Raw genomic sequence first — 24,348 nt, 5'->3', positions numbered from 1 at the left:
GGGGTCATGGCGGCACGCGGGAAGCCGCCTGCTGTGAGGCGTGTAGGGAAGCGCGTTGCCCTCCGCAGTGGCGAGGCGGGTGTGTGTGTGTGTATATACATGTATATATGTATGTATGTATATATATAAAAAAAAATATGCAGCCATTGCAGTTCATGGCACTGGAGCTGGAATTACGCCAGCGATGAGGAACCGTATCACGGGGAAATGAAACGGGATAAGAGTGAATGTTTTGTTTTGTTTTGTCTTAATAATGCTTACGTCCTTTTGATGCAGAAAGAAAATAAAAACCTTAAACCAAAATGCTATGCATCTTACCCCCATACTGTTAAACAGATGATCATAAAGCACCCTGAAGAATGTCTTTTGTCCTTTTAAATTTAACTTAAAAATCTTATATATTTATCATCAATAATATCTTATCTGAAATATCAACAAGCAAAATAGAAATTTATCCAAAATATACTATTAATGATTCTACTGACTCAGCATGTTTCACAATTAACACAGTGAATCAGGCCAATAAAATGTAGTATCAGCTTTAAGGTTGTCCCTTGACCACTCTAAATCTAAGCAGAGACAGTGAGTTTCTACAGAGACTTTCATAGTATGAAGCGGTATTTCGCTGAACAAGCATCACTTCTTTTTTTTGGCTGGTATTTCTATTATCGGTTGTTGTTATTAAAGCTATTTATTTCCTGCTGTTCCAGTTCCTGGAGATGGCTCAGAAGGACAGTGTGTTAAGAGTTGAAAAATTCGATAAACAGTTTTCTTGACTTTTCCTCGGTTCACTGTTTATTAATTGAACATCAAAGAGAAAAAAAAAATTAGAAATGCCTTTTTCAATAAATTAAAATTGTTTAACAAAATCCTAAACAAAATACATGGATCATAAAGCAAGATCACCACAACTGGTTCACCTTAACAGGTATTTGTTTATCTTAACTGGTATTGCAATAAAAGCAGCAATTCTTTTAAATTCTTTGTTTCTCAGGCATATAAGAAGGAGAAAGTCCGTTCTGTTTACTGATCACTACCTCTCTCAGATGATTTCAGATGAGTGGAGGGAAGAAAGTGTGATTCTGTGTATCTCCTCATTTATCACCGAAGTCCATAAAGCCAATATTCATAAAAGTTACCTAAATGCACCAAAAGAACTGTCATTTTAAGCTAACAGAAAATACATAATCAAAAACTTGCAAGAACAGAAAATCTTTGCGGAAAGTATATTTGAGATTTTACATTGTAATTTGCTGAGTTTCAGAGCTTTCAAAAATTAGTGTTCCTTTCAGTCACAAAACAAGGAAAACCCACTGATATTTGCTTGATGTTTATTTGGAGTAACCTAAGAACATAATTTTGGCTTGAAATCCAAATTCGTTCTGTTAGACAAGTATGTCCTACAGATTGCCCAGATTTTATTTGATTTCAGATCATAAAACACTCACATATTAAATAACCTATAACATAGAGCAAATATCATATAACCTCCATTGCACCTGTTCCATGACTAATAAAAGGCACTAGATTGTGTAGAGTGGCGTAGGACGTAATGTTATGACATAGGACTATACATGTAATTCTAATAGTAAGTCTAAGAAGACTACAATATGTAATTCCACAAACAAATCTATTTACTCTTGGCAAATTCTTTCTCCTTTTAAGTTACCTGGTACCATGCAAAATGTTCACTCTGTTTTTATCTAATAAATATTGATGTATTATAGATAGATCTATATTACTGGAAAAGACTGTAAATTTTGCAATAGTACAAAAACGGTGTTATAGTCTGGTTACCTCTTGTAAATAAGTCAGATATTCTCCATACTGTTGGTCCCATTGCTTAACCCATTTTGAACAAATGAAGCTACTTTTTTGCTGCAAAGGAATTCAACTCATGATAGTAGCCTATATGCTGTTCAAATCACCCCAGTATGGAATTGAGGGCTAAAGTACTCTCCAGTCTGCAGGCCAAAGCTAAATGACACAATTATATTTTAAGAATGACTCACCCTACGTCACCTGTGGGATGTAACTTCTCAAAATAAATGTCTTCCTCTGTAGCCTATGTCAACTACAGCTATGTCAGGTAATTTAAAACCTCATTCTTTAGTAAGGTTCACAAGACCTTTTCAAGGTTCATTTGGAAGGTAAAAACAAGGATTGCTGTTAAAAACGTATAGGCCCATTGAGACATAGGAGAACTAAATCTCCCTAACATTAGGCTATATTTCTGGGCATCCCATATGGAGTATTTGGCAGCACAGTCCCAGGGAAACCAGGGCTTCAACGACTCCAGATTGAACAACAGGCAGCAGGCCAAATTAATCTGGCAAACCTCCCACAGTGCCCAGTTGATCTACTACTCACCTCAAGTTGCAAAGAACTTGATTACAGAGGCAATACCCAAACCTGGATAAAACAAAAGCTGAAGATGCAGCAGAGCTAAAGTGACATGGATGCTCTGGAGTGCCACTAATATTTTCTTGCTCTGCCTGAATACATTAGTTTACAAAAGAATTGTGTATTGGCTTTACATTTGCTAATAACTATATTACAGCACTCTGTTGAAGTACTGAAATGGATATTCCTTACAGGCACAGGTCTGATTATATTCAAGCTGGGAATTTCCCATAAAATATTGATGTGTTTTAGCATAATTCTAGTTCTATACAATCCCTGAACACACTACTTTATGTGTGGCAGAAAAGTTACTGGTGCTTTATACTGTTTTCCTGACCCATGCATAGACAAAGATGGAAGAGACAGTAGAGATACTACATAATTCCAGTTTAAAGAAATTAAAGTAGCTGAAAGTTGCTAAGTATTCAAGATATACACAAGCTATTTTTTATACAGAAATATTATGTATCAGTACAGGTATAGCAGCATATGTAAAATAAAAATAAACAGCTTTAGAATGTACATAAGTAACACCTTTTCTTATTTTATCTGGTTACAGCCTTTCTCTATTCTGATATATCACCAGCTATACTTTGGGGAATCTAGTCTGCCCTTTGCTCCAAAAGACTTTTTATTATGCACAAATTTGGCATCTCATTTATTCAAAGTGATTAAGAATAGTATATTTTTGTTGATGCTTGCAAAAAAATAGCTTCTTAAGTGTCTGAACTCGTGGGATTTACAGGACTGTACAAATTAAGATTGATCCTAGGAAAAAAACACAGTTTGAGGGAAATGGTGGTTCCATTCAAAGACAAAATCTATATTAAAATAGATTACTTTTATTGATAAAATTATTTTATTTTTGAGTATTAGTTTTTCATGAGGGCCCTTGACTGTGAGCCTTATCTATTGGGTGACATGATTATCACACAGGGATCTTTCCTTCCTTAAAAAATCCTTATAAATCAAGGCAGAATCGTTTATTCATGTAGCAAGAGATATTCAAGGACAAAAACCTACCTGGACTGAAGCAAAGGTGAGATTCAGTACATAGTGTGCAACCACATCTTCCCACCATTCACATCAGTTCATATAAGGGGGTTTTATTCTTCCCTTTTATTCCAGGGAGTTGAGGGTGGCTTGAACATGATCAGAAAAAAAAAATGCTTAGCTGTGGTAATATGATATGGCAAGAAGAGCTAGGCAGAGGGTACTGACAATGGTAAGAACAGATACCGTAACAGAGTCTGAGAAAACTTTTAATGATAAGCAAAAATACAGAGAAAGACATTATACGTGGACTTCTGGATGCATGACACAAGATCAAATGAAAAACACTTATATTCTGAAAATGTATAGGTTTGGGTGAAGAAGATGTTGTGTTGTGTGAACACTAAAAAAAAAACTCCAAATATTCTTGAAAAGAACAGGAATTCACTTTAAGACATGTCCGGGCTCAGTATAATAGGAATGGAAAAAAGCTGTGAGAGATCACTAGTTTTCTCAATGAAAATGTCAGTAAGAGTTGTATACGCAGAATAAGACAAAAAGAGGGGAAATTTAGCAAGAAATACAGCAAATGTGGAGATACTGATATTTTCATCTAGGGAAAAAGCAAAATTAAGGTTCCAGTCTAAGGCCTAAGGATACAGACCTAATGTCTGTAATTGCAGAAGTTCCCGCAGTCGTAAGGGTTTCTCCAGCAGCACTCAGCAAGACGTAAGAGGAAACAGGCTGGAAGGCGTGACAGGTTTGTGATCACTACATCTATTTACTAATGGTAAATTCTTTCTCAAGTTACCTGGTACCACACAAAATGATGGAAGGAGTTAAGAACAATAGAGAAAGCATAGAGAAACATTTAGCAACTGAGCTTAATGGAGAAATGGGAAAATTCCTGAGTAAACAGAGAGAAGAATGAAAATAAAGGTACAGCTATTCGTGGACTGGAGGTCTTTGAAGACCATGATGTAGAACCAATAGCCAGAAAATGCCTGTGCAGTGACAAAGAAAAGGAAGTTAGTCCTACAAAGAAAGAACAGGGTGAGTGAGAGATGAAAGAAGGAGCAGTCCTTGCCAAAAACAGTCTGCTGAGTTTTTGGATCATGCATCGAGAGAAATCTCATGGGACTAGTTCATAGGGGGTACTTCTTTAATGCTAAAACATAGACCTATGAGCCCTCAGTTTCTCAAAAGAATGCAACAACGCCACAACTGAGAATGTGATTTTGGGGGTGATACAAAGTAATTCCTCTACGTATGATGCAAAAAAGGGCAAACTACTCCAGATAAAAGTCATAAAATGCCCAGAGGCAAAGGTCTGACTATGAGTTTAGCAACTGTGAAGACGGTTGATAGTCTGTAGATGGCAACAAGCTACCTCTGACAAACAAACTAAATCTCTGCTCCTCTGCCGGAGCTTTTCTTCGTCAGGTCACCGGCAGAACGCAGGCTCGGGAATTAGTGTCCGAGACCCTGATAAGGATATCTGCCCTGTTCTCTTATCTAGCACTACATATTAAGACCTGCACTAAAACAAAAGAGAAACGGGTAGTGCAGTATGTCACCCACAACACTGAGTACAATAAAATCAGGAAAGGGCTTGATTTTTTAAAGATAGAGTATTGTAACTTTCACCTGCTCCTGCCCCGGTACTATGCGGGCAGACAACAAGCTACTTCTTACCATACACCTGTCTCATGCTGCCTTACGCAGCGTAAGCTTTACTCTTGGTTTTGTGAGTTTACTTATGTCAAGTTAATACCAGATATGGTCTAATTGAAAGCATAAGACATTGTATCTGGAGATGTATCCACAGAAAGAATTAACATCTCTGTCATCCCTAGCCATTTAGTCCCCAAGAGGTCTTGAAAAGGTTTGTAAATTATCTCTCCTCTACCTTTGTTAGTAAACTGCTTAAATCTCACAATTGTACCATTTGCATTTTTACTTCAGGCCACACAATCTTCACAGCACACACAATTAGTCACTTTACAAGATTACCCTTTTCTGGTGTGTATGAATATGTTTTGCAACTTACTAAAGTGAGCTCCGAAAACCTGCAAGGTTTTTGTACCCTTTACAAAGCTAAACTTTTTCTTATTCAGCAAAATATCCATGGAGGGAAAGAACTAATATTAATCCTGCTTAGATAGATACTACTTAAACTTTGAAGTTTGTATGTCAGAAAAAGCTTTTCTAATGCAACTGACATTTCCAAATCTTGCACCTGCAAAAAAGGACCCCCTGCCATACGCTGACACATTTAGATGGATGTATCACAAAATGAATGCATTTTATAGTGCATCCCATTGTTCTAAGCATGTGAGTTTAAACGGGAAGCCAGTTAACAATGCTAGTTATACTGGCAAGAAGCGTAAATAGACTCTGGGGGTGGAATGGGAAAGTGGTTTTGAAATAATTAAATAAATCTGATTTGATGTGAATAGATTTGGGTTTGGTTCAGACTCCAAAAAGACTTCTGCTTCAGATGTTCTGCAAACTGGATTACCCAGATTTAGGGTTATTTTGCTATCAGGCATGTCAAATGCTAAATTAAAAAAAAGAATGTGTGGATTATTTTTTGTGATACACCCTCAGGCTCAAAGAACATAATAGAGAATATACTGTAAGTACAACTGGATCCCTGGTGAAGAATAAGCTCTTAGGAGGGATGCCAGGGATAACCTGACAATCCGTGTGCTCTCCTGCAGAATAGTTTGGTTCAGCAGGGCAGAAGAGACAGGCAGCGTATCACACCCTCCAGACTGAGGATATCGGTCTGTGCTGGCGCCAAGACCCACGAAAAGCAAAACAAAGGGCTCTAATTGGCATCTGGGACGCAGAGCACCAGTGCATGCCGAGCACTGTTGAATCCCGCTTGGTCACACCTCGAGAATCCTCTAGAAAAGAGGATTTTGTTGGTTGTTTTCAGAGCAAATGTGAAGGTGGAATCCGTTCCTTTCGGGAATGCCTAAGCAGTTTGTGAAGGCAGGTCCCAGCTCCAAACCAGTGCTAACGCCCTGGTATTGTGTTATCATGGGTGGGAATTAGAAGATGACCCTCGGATGCTTCCAGAAGAGTCTGTTTGGAAACTGGACATTTTCACATTGAAACTCAGATATTTTCATGTGACTTAATCTGGAATAAGTATGGAAATGAATAGCTTTTAAATTGTGTGTTCTTAACATGCAATGGAAAAGCAATAATAAGGATAAAAAGTCAAGTTCTATAAAGTCATTCTTATTCCATTTTCTTACCCGCAAATAAAACCTTGTCCATTTATTTAAAATGATGGAATAAGAATAATAGTATTGCTAAAGGACTGCCTATATATGCCTTGAATATATATGATATATATATCATTATATTCAAGAGAAAAAAAGCTATTTTCATTTGAAAAAAAAAAACACTCTAAAAAAGAGAAAGGAATAAAGCTGATAAGCCACAAGGACTATGACATGGAAAACTATCTTGTCTGAATAAACCTCATGTCATTCTGGTCCAAAAAAGAAATCTACATCATGCTGGGAAGATGAAAGAAAAATAACCTTAATTTCATTTAAAAATACAATTTATTAAGAAGCAGAACAAATGAAGACTATGGATTTGTGCCCTACTTTCTTTACAGCTCTGTCACAATTATAAGCATAGGAAAAAATGAACCAAAATCTAAATTTTAAAATAAGGATAAAAATGGTAATTGGAGTTACTGTTAATAAGCATTGAGCTAATTAAATATTGTTAAAACACTACAGAAGTAAAAACAACCAGAGACAACCTTAGATTATGTACAATGGGTTGATGTTGCCATATGAAAGATACAGATCACTTGTTAGTAGCCTCTTGACTTTTCAGTTTGGGCACATTTTGGAGCATGCTTGAATGCTCAGCTATTAAAAAATATATTTCACAATGCTTTTGACTGTTTTTTTTTGTCCAAGGCTTAGACACAATGGTGCACCATATTAGCAGTCAAAACCATCACCTTGCAAAGGAAAGGGAAAGTCCCCTCTGAGAAGGAGCACTTTGTGTCCTCACATGCACACGTACGCTGGAAAAGGAAGCTAAAATGGTTTATATAGTTGTCTGAATGTATTTGTTAACACAAAAAAATATAAAGCTGCCCGTGGTTATGTGCTCCCTTGTGCATCCAAGAGCAGGGAAGAGCCAGAAATGCTCAGAAAAAGTTACAGGAATAAATACCGTAGCATGCTCTTCACTAGCAGAGAAACCATACTGCTGAAAGCCACAGTGCAGCCTTACTTACACCGCCTTGCTGACTGGAGGTACAACTTCTGGACCGCTCCATAGCCTTCCACCTCCACCTACGGGGTCACTTTTACTAAACAGGAAAAGAACAATACGCAGCAACCAGTGGAGATGACACCACGCGAGCAGTAAGTCCCTGACATTCATTTATGGGAATGTTTGCAGGTAGACAAAGGTATCTGACTTGAGGTCCCCAATCCTAACGTCGTAGTCATTGCTCTCAGCGCTGCTCACACTACAACTACACCATAATTCAGAGTTCTTTAGTGCATCAGCACGTGGCATTTGAATGTTTCTTTCAGAGAAGGACAGTTTCCAAGAAAAAAAAGGGAACCACATCAATATTTTCTTGCCTGCAACGTGTTCAGCTATTGCTCCTCAACCCAGTGGGCCATATTTAAAAAGTGAACTTTTGATTCCTTGCACTGGTAACACGCGTGATACTGGGCCTGGGTAATTTTATATCTATAATTTCCACCTGGCTCCTAATCTTCTGCGGCACTTTAAAGGAGGCTTACTCCTTTAGAAAACACCTAATTACAGAACAAGATCTACTTAATGCTGGCAACAACCTTGATCACATTCTTACACTGCTGCAAATAAAAAACAGGTTAGGTTGTGCTTTATCTTTCATGATGCTTTCTTTGGGCTGCACATAAACAGAGCGAGCCTTTTCCGCTTCCCTGGTTAGGTCTCTCACCGCTTTTTTTTTTAATCTACTGTGTCCATTTTAAAGTTTTCCATTTACCCTAATGCAGGCAAACTCATACTTCCAGGTGGGTTTTGTTCTTTGGTGCTATGGCATTCCCACAGCTTGGAGGCACAGAAATTAGACCGTAAGTTACACGGAGTTATGCACACACAAACACACAAAGGCCTCAGGTAGTATCTTCTTTTTGTCCTAATACCTTCAAAAATGAGAGAAATTCAAAGCGAAGAATAAAAGCTACCTGCATTCAAGACACCATTCCAGCCTCCTGCAGCATTGAAAGGAGAGGAACATACAGGATCACCTGATATGTGAAGACCACTCAAAATTTCCTTCCCAACTTTTAGTTCTTCTGTTACCAACTTCAGAAACACTCGGGAAGTTACAGAGATGAAACACGAATTCACAGAAATGATCACGCTGGGCTGAATACTGATGTTGCTGAAGAAAACGTCAGATTTTCACTGTAAAAAGAAAAAAACAAACTACTGTAATGCAGCAGGAGCAAAAGCAAGCTGGAAAGCTGACGGGACAAACCCCGCCTGCTGAGACAGAGCCACTGACATTCATTACCCCCGGGAGGCACGTAATTATCGGTAAAATAAAAACTGCAGAAGGGTTGCGCAAGGCTTGCGTGCGATAATGTCTTGTGCGCAGATCTGCGCCACGCACTGGAACATTTTACAAGCAAATAACCTGTTCTGCATGTTGACAGCACCGAGAAGGCCGGGCCCGCCCCGCGCAGCGGCCGCGGAAGGTAAACGCCTCAGAAGAGCAGCGAAACGGGAGCAGCCCCACGCGGCCTGCAGCCGCCACAGGGCTCCGCGGCTGCGCGGCGGGGAGGCCGCAGCGGCCCGGCCCGGCCCCCGGCTGCGGCGCCGCCCCAAGCGGGGCCGGCTCGGCCTGGCCCGGCCCGCCGCGCTGCTCCGCGGGGCCGGCGGCCGCCGCCGCCATGGAGGCGCTGGCGCTGCCCGGGCGGCCGAGGCGGGCGGCGCTGCGCGCGCACGAGCCGCAGCCGGGGGAGCCGGAGCGCGTGAGTGCCGGCGGCGGGAGCGCCCGGGCCGGGCCGGGGGGGGCGGGCGGTGCTCGGGGACCTGCCGGCGGAGCGGCGGCGGCGGCGGCCGGGCGGCCCCAGCAGCGCGGCCCTGCTCTTAGCTGGCGGGAGCGCGGGCGGCCGAGGCGGCGGCGCGGGGACCGTTGGCGCTGAGGGGGCAGCGCGGGGGGGAGGTAGCGTTGGGACCGTTGGCCCTGAGGGGGCACCGGGGGGAAGCAGCGTTGGGACCGTTGGCCGTGGGGGAGCACGAGGGGGGAAGGTGGCGTTGGGACCGTCGGCGCTGAGGGGGCAGCGGGGGTGCGGGGCAGCCGTTGGGACCGTTGGCCCTGAGGGGGCAGCGGGGGTGCGGGGCAGCCGTTGGGACCGTTGGCCCTGAGGGGGCAGCGGGGGTGCGGGGCAGCCGTTGGGACCGTTGGCCCTGAGGGGGCAGCGGGGGTGCGGGGCAGCCGTTGGGACCGTCGGCGCTGAGGGGGCAGCGGGGGTGCGGGGCAGCCGTTGGGACCGTCGGCCCTGAGGGGGCAGCGGGGGTGCGGGGCAGCCGTTGGGACCGTTGGTGCTGAGGAGGCAGCGGGGGTGCGGGGCAGCCGTTGGGACCGTTGGTGCTGAGGAGGCAGCGGGTGTGCGGGGCAGCCGTTGGGACCGTTGGCGCTGAGGGGGCAGCGGGGGTGCGGGGCAGCCGTTGGGACCGTTGGTGCTGAGGAGGCAGCGGGGGTGCGGGGCAGCCGTTGGGACCGTTGGCGCTGAGGGGGCAGCGGGGGTGCGGGGCAGCCGTTGGGACCGTTGGCCCTGAGGGGGCAGCGGGGGGTGCGGGGCAGCCGTTGGGACCGTTGGCGCGGCGGCGCGGAAGCCTCCGTCTCCCCGGCGGCGGCGGGGCCGCGGCTCTGCGCACCCGCGCTCGGCTCTCGCGGGTGCCGCTCCGCGGGCGGCGGGGGCTCGGCCGGGCCGGGCAGCGCCGCGGGCTGGAGGCGGCGAGGCGGCAGCGCGCGGTAGCAGCGCCGCTGGCGGGGATTCCCGCGGGGATGTGCGTTAGGTGCATTAAGACCCCGCGGGAGTTTGAAATACTTTGCCACAGAGCTGTGCGCGTGAGGGATTAATGCGGAGTAGGCGTGCGCCTTCACTGAGCAAGCATCGCTTCTTTTTTTGGCTGGTATTCCTCTTAGCAGTTGTTGTTATTAATGCTATTTATTTCCTGCTGCCCTAGCTCCAGGAGATGGCTCAGAAGGACAGTGTGTTAAGTTTATATGTTGTACTCCCAGAGCAGGGGTTTTCCATTTTATCCACGCTTGTGTGCATATATTTCTCTAATCAGATTCATTCCAACAAGTTGTCTCTCCTCTGCCAGCTAGTAAGCATTTCTCTTCCTAATAAGTGCCAAGCCTTTGAGAGAGTTAACAGGAGCTCCGGGACAACTTGTGCTGGTGTTCATGCTCTTCCCTACCGTTACTTGATCGTGACTGCACGTGTGTGACATGAGCAAAAATCTATCTAGTTAGGGGCTAACCTTGTTTATCAGAGAAATACTATTTACAGGTAAAGAAGAAAAACTGTTCAGTGAACTTTCAAGTTCTGACTTAATTCATTTACACAGGAAAGGAGAAACCTGTCTTTCTCCCTTTTTTGAGGTTAGACAGCCAAATAATAACTTTCTTCTGGCTCAAGAATTGCCTTTTGTCTGCTAAGAAAAGCATTAATGAGAGGGCTTTCTGGAGACGGGATAAAATTCTTCTCTCAATCTCCATGACAGATAGCAGCTCAGAATTGCTGTCACTGCCTCTGTAGACAGCAGAATATCTCAGTCAAGATCTGCAATGCAGCTTTAAAAAGAGAACTTTGCACATTAAAATTCAGTAAATTTGCTATATAGAGAATGCTACACCGGAGAATTTTTTTCATAACAGCAGTTGTTTCAGTTCAGACACAGTAGAGTCATCATGACTTAATGAGTTAAGTGAGCAGTTGAGCTGCAGTAGTCATGTACTATCACAAATGTGAGGTGAAACACCTGTGCTTAACCTTTTTCGTTGTAGAGATGATGCGTAGTAACTTAATTGTGCTCCTTATCTTATAGTACCTGATCACTGTGGTGCAGGGATTTTTTAACTGCGTAATTGAAAATATTTTCTTTTTTTTAGACTTTAGCTGATAGCATGAGCCCTAGTGGCAATGGAGGTAAACTGCTTTATTTTATATTTTACACAATGCTGTACGCAGTTTTGCACGTTTCAGTTTTCACATCAGAATACTTGTCACTCTTCTCCTTGGGGTTATGTCCTTCTGGGGTTTTATGCTATTGTTGGTACTGGGACTTAATGTCATTACAAACACCCTCGTTGGCCTGCGAAATGTTATCACTAAATCAACCACCATGTGTGGGAGTGCAGACCTCGGCTCCGCTAACTGACGCAAACAGGGCCAGACTGGTTTTTGTTTTAGGAGACAACTGCTTTGAATAGCCTCTCTTAATCATGGTCTTATTCAGTGCTGCTACCGTGTCCTGTTCCGTGCTAATGGCTGTTGTACATGGGAAAGATTCCTTAGACTTCTCTCCCACAGCTCCTCCTGTATGTTAAATATGTGTATATATGATTTCTGTCTTTTGTATACTAATACAGTTATTTGCCTGTGCTTCAGAAACTTATTTTACCATTGCTCATTGGTGTTGCATTGGTTTTAAGGCATTTGGGTTCAGAGGCCAGTAAAGAGTCAAACCTTTTCTGGGCTAGGGCTATTCAGACAGCTTGTTCTGGGCTGCCCTGCAAGCAGTTTTCCAGGACAAAGACCTGCAGGCGCTCATGTGTGTTTTGCTTTCCCAGTCCATCTGCATCTCTTTCGGTAGGGAGTTGGGTGCTAACAATGGGGAATATCTGCAGGCTACTGTCATTGTCCTGTGTGTAAAGGTATCCAGCAGAGCTAAGGATGCAAGATTAACAAGCCAAATTTTTTCTGATGTATGGCAGTAAATCATTTTTTCCTTTTCTCCTTCATCTCACACATCTTGCTAGTTATGCTGCTGTACCACCATGCTGTAGCTTTTAATAAAGGACGAGTTCTGCAGCAACAAAGGCAAGAGAATGTTTTCCCAGTGGAGGGCGGTCTATCTTTAGAGGACTTTCTCAGACTTTTTGTTATTATATTATTCACTTTCTTACTACAATACATATTTCACTTTTTGATTTACCTCCCATACAAATATCTTGTATTCCTTCACACTGTTCTTGTTTCAACTGTTTTCCACTGAGGTTCCTGTTGTATTGATTCATTTTATTTTTACATAACGTACTCAAATTTTAAATTTAGTTTCCGTGCTTCAGTAGTCTGTTAGTTCTGTGGCAACTCATCTTCTGCCTGTGAAATTGTATGCTTGCAAAAGAGATCGAATATTGTTATTCCTAAAACAAAGTTTGTACAGAAAGGTATCAGAAAAAAAACCAAAAACATCTATATCTCTTTGGAATTCTGTCAAGAGCCAAACCCTGAAATACCTGCGTCATTTTGAAAATTTCCCTTATTCTGTTAATTTGATGCTACACTTTCAAGGAGACCCTGGGACTTGGGTAGTCCTCCCACTGCCTTGGATAGCAGTCACAAGTCAAGGATAGGCTACGTAAGGTTTCCTGTTGGAAGATCTCTTCCACAGACTTGCACTTCAACCTTACTGCTTCCTAAACAGGTTCTTACAGAGTGCTAAAGCAGTACTTTCTGGAGACCTTCAATCCTGTATTGGGAAGTGAGAAAGACATCCCTGTTTAGGATAACCTGTTCTCTGGAGGTTGAGTGCTTTTGATATGCGATCATTCAAAAGTCATTCAGACTAGACAACAGATCAAGTGAAAAGTAGGAAGTTAACTTATTTTATAGCATTAGCTTTAAAAAGGTGATGATATTCAGAAAAAGATGTAAAGAAATCATTACAAAATATGTCTTCAAAACTGTCTGACTTGGCTTCAGGGTTTTCCTTCTGCTTCCTTGTTTTAATTAGCTGTTTCACACAGCTTCCCATGATCTGCTCCTTTGATAAGCCACATTCTAAATTATACACTAATGCATGGTGAAGTGTATCCTTGCATCTTCCTTTCCCAGTGGCATTTTATACCCATTTTATGTAAGTGATGCACGGAGACATTTAGTGTTATCTACAGACTTCCCTGCTTATCCTGCGTGAGACACAGAGTTAGCTCTGAAATTTTTGAGTTCTGTAGTAGTGTCTGCTAGGCCTTATTCTACATACAAGATATTCCAGCAGAATGGGAGATGTCTGTCAGTCATAAACAATAAGAATACTAAAAACTTGTACTCAGTGGCCTATACCTTGCAAAGATATGTAAATATTGCTTTTAATTCTTTCAGAAGCGAGTATGCAAGCAGTTAGAAACCATTCCAAGTGAGGCTGATGTTTGCTTCATTGATTGTGCTATGGAGCTGGATTCTAAACAGAAAGTCTCCGCTGACTGTGTTCTTCAAGCTGCAAAGACACATCAAGATTCAATGGTAGGTTTACATTGTCAACATTGTCTATTTATTAGAAGAATATATTTAAAATATGTTTTATAATAAAATTGCAAGTAATTGCTTTTTGATGGTTTTGATATGTTTTTGTTAATTAGATTTTTGAAAACCATGGAAGCAGAGGTACTGCCCAGCCTTGCCCAAGATGTATTGCTGGAGAATCTGTAAGTGTATTAACCTTCTTTCCATGACATAAAAGATAGACTTGTTCTTAAGTATTAGATCCATAAAACATAAAGTTAATAAAAACCGCAATTACATTTCTCGGGAATAAAGCATGTAAATAAAAGAAGGCAGATTGATTTAGCGCTTCTGAAGTATGCCAGTAGAGTACAAGCTAATATGTTTCCAGCATCAGTTGGAAAATATAGAGACTGCAAACACATTTTTCAAATTCACTCTAAAAAGCAGAGTTTAGGAAGTAACTAAAGCCCACAATAACATACAACTTCCTCTACCCCCTTTTTATCTTTCTTGATTTATCTGATAATGATAAAATATTCAGAAATTCCATTCTATCTCTTTTTTTTCCTCCTCCCTCCAACTCAATACTTCGTTGCCAAAAAATAGCAGCCTAAAAATATTACACTGTAGACATACTCACACTAGTTTTAAACTAGTTAACTAAAGAACCGATGGCAATCAGAACTCAGCACAGACAACTTGAGTTTTCTGAAAAACAAGGTAAGTACCTGGACAGTTAAATAGTGCTGAGTTCTGTGCTGCTACAAATAAGCTTCTCTTGATAACCAAGTAAGCTAATTAAAATCTACTTTTTTTTTTTCTTTTTTGTGTATTTATGTAGGCTGTAATCACAGCTGTGATTTGGCACAAGGTAATATGTCATAATACTGCAGCAGTAGCACTAGACTCTCCCACTAACAGATGATCTTAACCACTGTCTTTTTCCAAGGATAAAAAGCTAAAGCCTTCAAAGGATCCTGTCTGGGAAACAGTGAAAGAGATTATGGTGTTTTTACAGTTTCATTTTTCGTGCAAATTGTCTAACCAATGTTTAGGAAGTCTCTCAGACTGTGAGCTACCATTAACTTCTGTTTGAATCCTCTGCATCCTTTTGAACCATCACAGGGGATTCTTTAGGGAGTCAAAAACAAGGAGAGGTTTGGGGAATGCCGTGCATTTCTTTAAAAAGACTGAATCTTTATAGCAAAATCCTTGATCTGATGGAATTAATGGCAAAATTCCCATTGAATGCCATAAGACTTCAATTGCTCTCATAATTCAGGCGTTGTGACTAAAAAGACATTTGCTATCTGTATTGATTTATTTCTACTCATCTGTAAAAACAAAATAGAAGCCAGATCCATGGCTGACTCCAGGAATATAGAAATTTGTGTGGCCACATATTTGAATTACCAAGTTTGAGCTTTTCAAATGTGTTTGTTCAAATGTGTTACCATCTTTGAGGGCATGGAGATCTTAAAGAGCATCTTGGGACTGAAACCCAAGTTGGCACATTTGGGAGCCAGTTTTGTTATTGCAGAACTACAATGCCTATATAATGGTTTGTAAAATTCTTCTATAGTGGTGACCAGTTAATTTGGGAAAGTTGTGACTGGTTTTATGTAACATGAGTATAAATATCTTTATTTCAAATGACACCATTTCTATTGTAAGTCAGATTAGCCTGAAATATTCTTCTTCATATGACTTACTAGTGAACATGAGATCAAAAATACAAAGCCAAATAACTTGGAGGGTAAAATTCACCTCTTGCACAAGCATTGATGTTTTGAAGTTTGGTATAATGAATGGCTTTTATTCTGATCACTTTAAATGTTTTCTAGTTGGCGAGATCAGCTACAGTTACGAGAATTAAGGAAAACAATTTCTTAGCTTTATGCAGTAAGAATTGGGTTCCTTAAAACTGAACCATTTTTTTACTTGACTCTTTTTGTGCTTTCAGTACATTGTCTGAAGTTATTGCTATAAAAGTCTGAAGCTCCTGTAGAGCTACCTGCTAGACTCCTTGCTAGATTTGCCACGTATTATTGACTTGAAGTGGGAAAATGCTTTACTCAAAGCAGGGTGATTTTTTTAATATGACTGAATCAATGGAAATCAGAGTTTCATCTGTGCGCCCTGTAGTAGAGAACGAGTTTATCTGTGTCTGTTACAGGAAAGCATGTCAGATACAGATTAGAGTTTAAGGATTAAAATAGAATGTTTGGTAATGGAATAAGGAAGTTAGTGTATATATTCAGTTCTCTAACCTAGATAAAAGAAAAACATGACTGCTTCTGCACCGATAGCTTGCTCTTGCAGAGAAGAGAGGCTCTCTTTGGCTCCCAGTTCCAGGTAGGAAAGTTTGCTAGTTTGGACATAATGCCACACGAAGGCAGGACAGGAGCAGCTGGAATCATGTTTCAGTATAGCTGAGTTCACATTATGTTGAGCTCAGAAGACTATCTTGATATAAGCTGGCTTGTGTGAGTGTGTTTGCATTCAGAGCATAAATTTGCTCATAACTATCTACATACGAGTAATGAACTAATCTTATAGATTTGTTCATTCTGTTCTCTTTGGATAATCAGTTGTTTGTAGTCATCATAACAAATGATATAGTTATACTTTGATAAATTTGTTAGGAACTACATTAGTAAATTATTTCATTCTTAAAATAATACAAAGCTTATATTAAGCAGATAGTGCTTAGTAAACTGGTATTAGCTCAGATTACTTTCTTAAGTTAAAATTTCACTTCAGGAAAATCGGAGACTATCACAGTAGTTAACACATCATGGAAACCATTTGGAACAGCCAAAATGAACATGAGAGAGGAGCCTACAGGCAGAAAAAGATTAACAATGTTGCCATTTATTTTCATAATCAATAACAGTGTGAAAATTCTGATAAGAAGCTGTGTTTTCTACAGACGATAGGGAAATTCAAATAAATAAAGCATCCAAATTGGGTCATGTCAAACACACAGCATGTTCAACCAAGACAGTTTTTCATGGCTGTAGGTAGTCTCATCAGCATTGTATTTTGCATCAGGAAGTCCTAACATTTATGGAGCTGATAGGTAATGTGAGTAACTTCACTAGCATCGGCATTCCTGAACACATTCAGGTCTGTTTCACTCCTCTAAGTACCTTGGACTTCAATATGTATTTAAAGGCAGTATCATTATTATTATGGTTTGCTCTCTTAATCTTTAGGTTTGTTACCTACATTTAATGACTACCACCTTTCAGAAGGAATTACAGAATTGTATTAAACATGAACTTGAAAAAAGAGTACTACTTCAATTCTTGGAATTTTTATAAGCTTTCGTTGGACTAATGATATTGACTATTTAAGCAAGGACTTAGAAGAAGTGCTAAGTAGAAAAGAAGGAAGCTAGGTAGGATTTTGGTGGGGGAAATGCCATCATTCTTAAGATTTTCCTGTGTTACATGGTAACTGAAGGTGAATTTTCTTGTTTTAAAAGTAATACTGTGAATACATTTTTTAAACTGATACAGAACTTTAAAATGTGATATAAACAAATGCAAACTTAAGTTTTAAATAACATTCGCTAATCAAAAATAAATTTCTGTTCTATCTTCAAAATCTTTAAACAATTAGTAGTTAAATAGAGTAAAACATCTGGTGTTATAGATACCTGTATGATGCTAAAATTGCCTATATTCTTTGTAGGCATAGTTTAACCTGATGTGCAAAACTACAGTCATAATGCAATCATGCTCCTTATACAGATTACACTGAGAATTCCCTTTACTCTCCAGACTCTTGTAATTGTCCACAGGTTATTCAGGGAGAAAGGGAGTGTTGGTGATGCTGTTAGTGGAACTGTTGCACAGTTTCTTTTTTTAAAAAAAAGTTTGAAAACGTACATTATTAAAAGAATTAAGAAAAGTTTTTAATCAGCTGATTTTTAATGACATGGGACTTTGTCATTTCAGGGACACTTCAACCATATTCTGGGCTTCTAGAAATTGAGAGATGGCAAATCAGCAACACTCTTTGCATTCTAAGGATGCACATGTGAACACTGTACTGCTGGATATCTGTACCTCCATTCTACTACTGGCGTGGATTTGTGTGTGTTATTAAGCATATAGCAGTTTGCTGTATGCGTTACTCTTTCATTGCACTGTTCTGTATATCGTTGTTTTTACACTTGAAAAATACTTCTGCTTTTAAGATAGCTCAGTATGTGGGGAAAAAGTGACGCTAAGCTTGGTTTAACTTTTTAGAATAGTTTAGTTGATTTGGCTTTTGGCCCAGTCTTTACCTGGGACTGGGCCAAAGGCAGTGTTGATACAAGACACTTTCCTGTCTCTCTTACGTGCTTTCCCTGATAGATCTGGGGAGTGATCCTTGCGTTTACATGGATACAGGGCCTGCAGTTGAACCTGAGCTGTACATAAGCAGGCAGAAATGGGAGGACTCTCTTCAGTTTCACAGAGAGACCTGTGCAGCTTTGCACCTGTACAAAGGACAGTTAAAGTCCTATTGAAGCCTACGCTTTTTGAAATTAAAATATGCATCCAATTCAGGTATCTTATATGTTAAACTTTTATTTTTTTTAACAAACGCAGTGCGTGAATGTGGCGGGTAAGCAGTTAATAGAAGAAGCAAGATTATTTGAACAACACTCTGTAATGCAAATGAACGGTGATTCAGCTCTATGCGATGTTCTCAAAGCTGTTAAAGGTACCATCTGACATTCCATGAATCTCTCTTTCTCATCATTGCGATACTAGATCCAAACTGTTTGTTTGAAAGGTCTTGAACTTGTTAGTCAGCATGATTTAACTGGCTTGCCTTGCCACGAACCATTTCATCTACACTTTGCTAATATTTATGACTATATAATTTTTAAAGATGTTCAGATTTTTAGACTTTCTGAGATAGCTGAGTTGTGGTGTTTGGGTTTGACATTTCAGTGGATGCTCTGGGACGGGCAGAAGCATTCCGAAAGCTCAGAACCAGCAGGCAGTATGTTACCCCTCTGCGTTAGACGCAAGTTGTTGTGACCTCCCAGATGTTGCAAAGAAAGCCATCCCCACTGTCTGGAGAACTGCTGAGCTACAGCTGTGCCCTGCTGCTGCTCAGCGTTCAGGTGCAGTTCAACCCAAAACAGATATGGCTGGCGTAACAGCATTTGGCTTCTCCTGTTTGGAGAGCAGTTAGGAACCAGTTTAAATTAAAATGGTAGCTCCAAAGTCACAACAAGCTAGTGACAGGTCTTTAAAGGTAGGGTTTACCGGGCTATAGAATGCTTAGATGAAGCTTTTTTTCGTAGTCCTAGAATGCTTTCCATATTGTGTGTGGAGTTGTAGCCGGCACTGAGTTGGCTGTTATTAAGAAGATACTCTTCCTAAATAAATTAATATCATATCAACATTGAATTCAAATAAGTGATAGATGAGAAAATCGGTCTATAAAGCAGAGCTGCAATAAATTGGCATCCAAACAGTTTTGTTAGGAAAAAAAAAATTCTTCCAAACCATTATAAATTTTAGTTTAATTGAAAATAAATCAGAGCGTGAAATATTTCAAACATTTCAAAACTTTGTTCAATCAAAAAAAAATAAAGTACAATCCGGTCAAAGACCAAGTCTGTAAGAAACACAATGGCTTTTAAAAGTTGCATTGGCACTGTTACCTTGAAGATACGAAACTCATCCTGAATCCTCCCACTCCCAATACAGATTGATAAATGCAGTAGTATCTATCCAAGCTATAAAGGAACTTATCCTGGCTTGAAAAGATGATAGTGCAAAAGCAAATTGCCCTATGTTGAGATCAGAGTTTATGAATTAGTGCGAAGTAATACAACAAAATGTATTCTGAAGAGACTTGTTTACTCCCAAAGTACATATTTCTTACTACTATAACTATGACAATGACTATTAATAACTAATATAATACTAATATAATTATGACTGTTTTGTGCACAAATTGACACATTGTTTTTACTATATTTTCCAAACCTTTTTTTTTTAAATACAGGTAATAATAGGAGCCAAAAAACAGATAGACATCAGTTTCTATATGTAAGAGCTCAAATAGCTGGTTGAAGGTAAAAGGCTAAAAAGTATCTGAAAGGTTAGTTGCTGCAGAATGACTCAAAACCTGGTAGGTTTCACTGAGTAAAATGTGTGACAAGTAATGGTGAGTAGAACAGTATATAGTCAAAAATTAGGATAGGCAAAGAAGAAAATATCAAAAGTAGACTTGGACTCCATTATGGAGAAGTTTTCTGCTAGAGCATATTAGAGCAAAGCAGCATGTTATCAATTTTAAAACGGGGATCATCAAGCAAGGATGTTGTCTGTTTAAACAATTCAAATTTTGTCATGTTAAGAATTTACAGATAGGACCGATGCATGTATTTTTTTCTGTTTGCTTTAAACTTACTGTGTTTTAATCAGGTAGGGAACATGGCAAAAATTAGAATCAACTGGTTTTCCTTATGGTCTCTGTAGTTTTTATATCATACTCCTTCTAATTATTCTCCTTTTAGATTAACTGTTATTTGGTTTTTGTGAAGTCTCATCTTATATAAATCACAGGATTGGTCATAGTTCTTGGCTGCGTTACAGAAGGCTGATGAAGTCATACTAGTGTTCGATTTTGATGTAATTTTTAATATCAGTCTTCTCATTGTTACTGTACACTGTGCAGATATTTTATTACACTGTCCACAGTGACTCAAAACTGTTCTTGGAGATTCCTGCACCTATACAGCTCAACAAAATAGAGCTTTATACTACTTTTACTCTGTAATCTGCAACATGAACATGGGCCTGTTCTTTACATTGTTGCAAATGTAATGGTTTCAAATCTAACTGATTAGTAGTTGTTATTCACAAGTACATTTTGAACATCTAAATGCTATACTATAGAATGTAAATGTGAGTAAAATTGTCACAAGTAATTTTTTTTTTTTACTATAACATTTTCTATTCTCCAGGAACACCATATAGGATAGAAATAGGGTCAATTCTATAATAATGTTTAATTAAAAAAATAACTATTCACCTAACAATCTGTCTTGAGAATGAACGCGAGAAAGGGCTGTAGAAATAGATTAAGAAGTGGAAAGTTAACTTCCCCTCATTTTCAGCCTATCCCAATTACCGTTGTCATGTAGTTACACTGAGTGTAAATAAAATGCATTAGTACAGGAAAGGAATGAAAAATACTTGGCAGTTACCATCTCTGCTGCATCGTTACACAGCTTGCAATGAAAGAGTGATTACACAAAAACAGCTTTTGATACAGAAGTATGATGCCTCTCTTCCTTAGCAAAGATTTAGAAGGATACCTGTCTATATCTTTCTATTGCTCCAGATTTTATGAGTGTTTTAACTTCTGCATCCCTAACTTCTCAATTTCCAGGATAATTTTCCCCAGTTATTTAACTGCAAAAGTACCAGACTGGGCCAACTGAGATCACCTTGTTCAACATCCTGTAAGCTCTAGTGACTAATAGTGAACACATGGAGAGAGTCATCTTAGACTAGAGGGGACATGTTGAGTGGAAACATTCTAAATGTACACTAAATCAGTATTTTACACCAGGTTTGTTGTGGGCATTGCTTCATTTCTTGCCTGTTAGCCTTGAACATCAGCTATTACAAAGACACTGAAAATGTCGATAGTTTCCAATGGCATTTTTGTCTTCGCAGTTGATAGTTGATAAAAATGCATTGGCCCTCAGGAGACTGTTAAACTTGACTTTTCCATTTTTATTAAGCACTGGTGTCTTTACTATGTAAGAAATAATTCCTGTACTACTAGAATTCAAGTGTGTGTGTGTGTATACTTATATTCATTTAATTCACCTGATATAAGTATACTCTGTCTAGCATTTGTTAAAAATAGCTCCTTTCTATTTTTTTCTTGAGTTGGCTTACATTAAAAAAAAAAGAAAAAAAGAAAAAGAAAAATTAAGAAGCCTGTGAGAACTGCAATTTAAGGTAGGAGGGAGAGGAAGGGTAATTTTTATTGAGTGTTCTGAACTACTGCTCATTACATGAGGCCAGAAGTCCTAACAAAAACTTGGCCAGACTTTACTTACTTTTCTGGGAATGCTACTGCTGATAAAATACTCTGTATAGATGTAAATTTGATTATATTCTATGTAAAGTTTCTAAATGTGAAGTAACTGGTGGTGTTCACTTCATGAATCTAAATCCATGTGCCAGCTCTTCATTTCTTTATGGGGCAAAGCAGCATCTGCTGTGTATCATTGCTTTTGCTTTCTTTGGTCCTGGTCAAATGGATGCTAGTCTATTCATTCTGAAGTGTTAACTGACATTTTTGGCCAGTTCTTTTTAGAAACATCATCATTATCCCTGATTTTTCACAAACGAGTTCATACATTTCTAGATAAACTTTAAAGTGAGTCTTTGGGCTAGAAAGTATTTGGGTGTTTTTTTCCCTAGTGTAGTAAGGAGTGCATTTATAAATCGGCCAGTGTGAAAATAAATTGTACTTGAAATAGTTTAATATATTGAAGACTTATAATAGTGGTATTTTTTAAAATAGGTATACTGTATTTGTCATTTGTTTCAAGGTTTGTTGTTAGTCAGAATCATAAAGCTCTTGTAATAGGTACAGATGAATGCAGTACAGGTTTGGTCCGGTAAATATTTCTTCAAAGCAGATTTGCGTCAGATCTGCAGTAGTACCACAAAATTATTTTTGTAAGACTTCACCTTGTAATAACTATGGAATTTTTCTTTATTAATAAATTTTATATGCTCCTTATATTAATACTATGCTTTGTACACACGGTAACTTGAGTGATACTTTATTTACATGTGTATAGTAAATTAGACATACAGCCTGTTTTTAAATCAAGTAAAAATGATACAATCTAGTATTTTTAACTTTGTATTTTGTAAATTGTTACTCTCAAAAGCAGAATCATTAAACAGCACTTTGGCTACAGTATGAAATTGACTGTTTTTCTTTTGTTATTCTATTAATAATTGAATTGTGTTCTGCAGACACCAAGGCATAAAGGTAAATAAAAACTGATTCTGGTTCATATTATGTAAAATGCCATTTCCACAGTATAGCCCACACAGTTTTTCCCCCTCACTGGCCAGACATATGAATGATATGCAAAATCAATATTTTGAAATGAAGTAATTCCTCTATAGGTTTGGTTTAATAGAGTTAAGCTTTAGTATTCTTCAAGTGTTCCTCTCCCTCTGTTTCCAGATTCTGTTTTTCCTCAGCTAGCTGGAATATTGTAGGATTAGATCTAAGTTCCTGTAGACTTCAGTAGAAAGGTAGGTGCCTAGATACCTTTGTGAATCAAAGCTGTGATCTCTTTCAACTTACAGCTTTATTTAGGTGATCATTTTACTTCATATAGTGTGATTTTTGAAGCAAATTCCCCAACCGTTGCCATTTACTGTGAACGGGTTCGGCTTTTAGCACACTTCTAGAGCCTGTGTAGCAGCTCCTTCCAGAAGCAGCCCAACCGAGGATCTCCGTTCCAGGTGCACATCAAGTGTTGCCCAGCCCTCGTGGGACCACAGGAGTCTGAACCAAGACTGGTCCTTCGGGCGCTTCTGTCCGGTGTGGCGGACTAGACAATCTGGTCTGGAGCAAAACCCCCAACTACATGTAGCACAGGTGTAGGGGCCTCGACACGAGCCGCTTCCGCGGGCTGTTCACCTGCTGCACTGAATCGCTAGCCAGTGCAGACACAGCCTTCGCTGTCCATCTAATCCCAAAAGAGTCTGTTGCCCTGTATTACATAGGCCCATTGTAGCGAGGCTTAATGAGGAACGTAGATGCAGGGCATTCACCTCTTAAGTCCTCGTGAGGACTCGGAATGCATCTGCTGAACCAAGTGCAGGATACACGGCATTTTAAAGCCCTTACTTTAAATAGCCATTTCTGCAAAATCTTCAAAAAATGTAATGAAACTTGTTTGAGGAATAAATATATGTTAATTTATTTACACACTTGCATTTTTTCCAGTTGTAGAGAAGACTTCTGTTAAATGGCTGCCATGGAAAAAGGTAACGCGTGCCAAACAGTGCAGTCCAGCGGTCCTGGGACAGGGACAGTTGCGCTCAGGAATGACGATGCTGAAACCAAGGGAGGGAAGATGACGGCGTAGGTGTTTGCTTGCTTTTCTGCTTTTTTTGTCACATACATGTGACATACATGCCTGCATGCACTGAGTGTAAAGTAACTGTGTCTATTTATGGATGAACGCAGGATCTGTCTGGGCAGAACTGTACATACATTTTGTATAAAGGTAAGCAGATGAAACACTTTTCAAGAGAATTGGGCCTGGTTTGAAGTCTGAAGTAGCAAGAGTGAATGTGAAAGGGGGCAGGATGAGTACGTTATTGATGAAAATAATAAATACATTATAGATGTTGTATAACATCTT

General features: G+C 39.7%; 1 protein-coding gene and 1 long non-coding RNA gene across 3 annotated transcripts; one reads left to right on the top strand and one right to left on the bottom strand.

Moving 5' to 3' along the window:
* Nucleotides 1–413: 413 nt before the first annotated feature.
* On the bottom strand, nt 414–9,254 carry LOC112992687 (uncharacterized). Of its 2 annotated transcripts, XR_010389810.1 has the most exons (5): nt 9,083–9,254; nt 3,427–8,850; nt 2,371–2,412; nt 1,038–1,139; nt 414–791 (listed from the first exon to the last, which is right to left on the bottom strand). It is a non-coding gene; the product is annotated as an uncharacterized LOC112992687 (long non-coding RNA). The 2 variants fall into 2 exon arrangements; XR_003261592.2 differs by lacking the exon at nt 2,371–2,412.
* Nucleotides 9,237–22,888, top strand: C6H10orf143 (chromosome 6 C10orf143 homolog). Its single transcript, XM_064514407.1, has 4 exons — nt 9,237–9,419; nt 13,788–13,928; nt 14,045–14,110; nt 17,876–22,888. The coding sequence occupies exons 1-4, from the start codon at nt 9,339–9,341 to the stop codon at nt 17,903–17,905; spliced, it is 318 nt and encodes a 105-aa protein (XP_064370477.1). The 5' UTR covers nt 9,237–9,338; the 3' UTR covers nt 17,906–22,888.
* Nucleotides 22,889–24,348: the final 1,460 nt, after the last annotated feature.

The sequence above is a fragment of the Dromaius novaehollandiae genome, chromosome 6, assembly GCF_036370855.1.
Source record: "Dromaius novaehollandiae isolate bDroNov1 chromosome 6, bDroNov1.hap1, whole genome shotgun sequence".
Classification (NCBI taxonomy): Eukaryota; Metazoa; Chordata; class Aves; order Casuariiformes; family Dromaiidae; genus Dromaius; species Dromaius novaehollandiae.
This window is presented reverse-complemented; position numbering and strand designations above follow the sequence as displayed.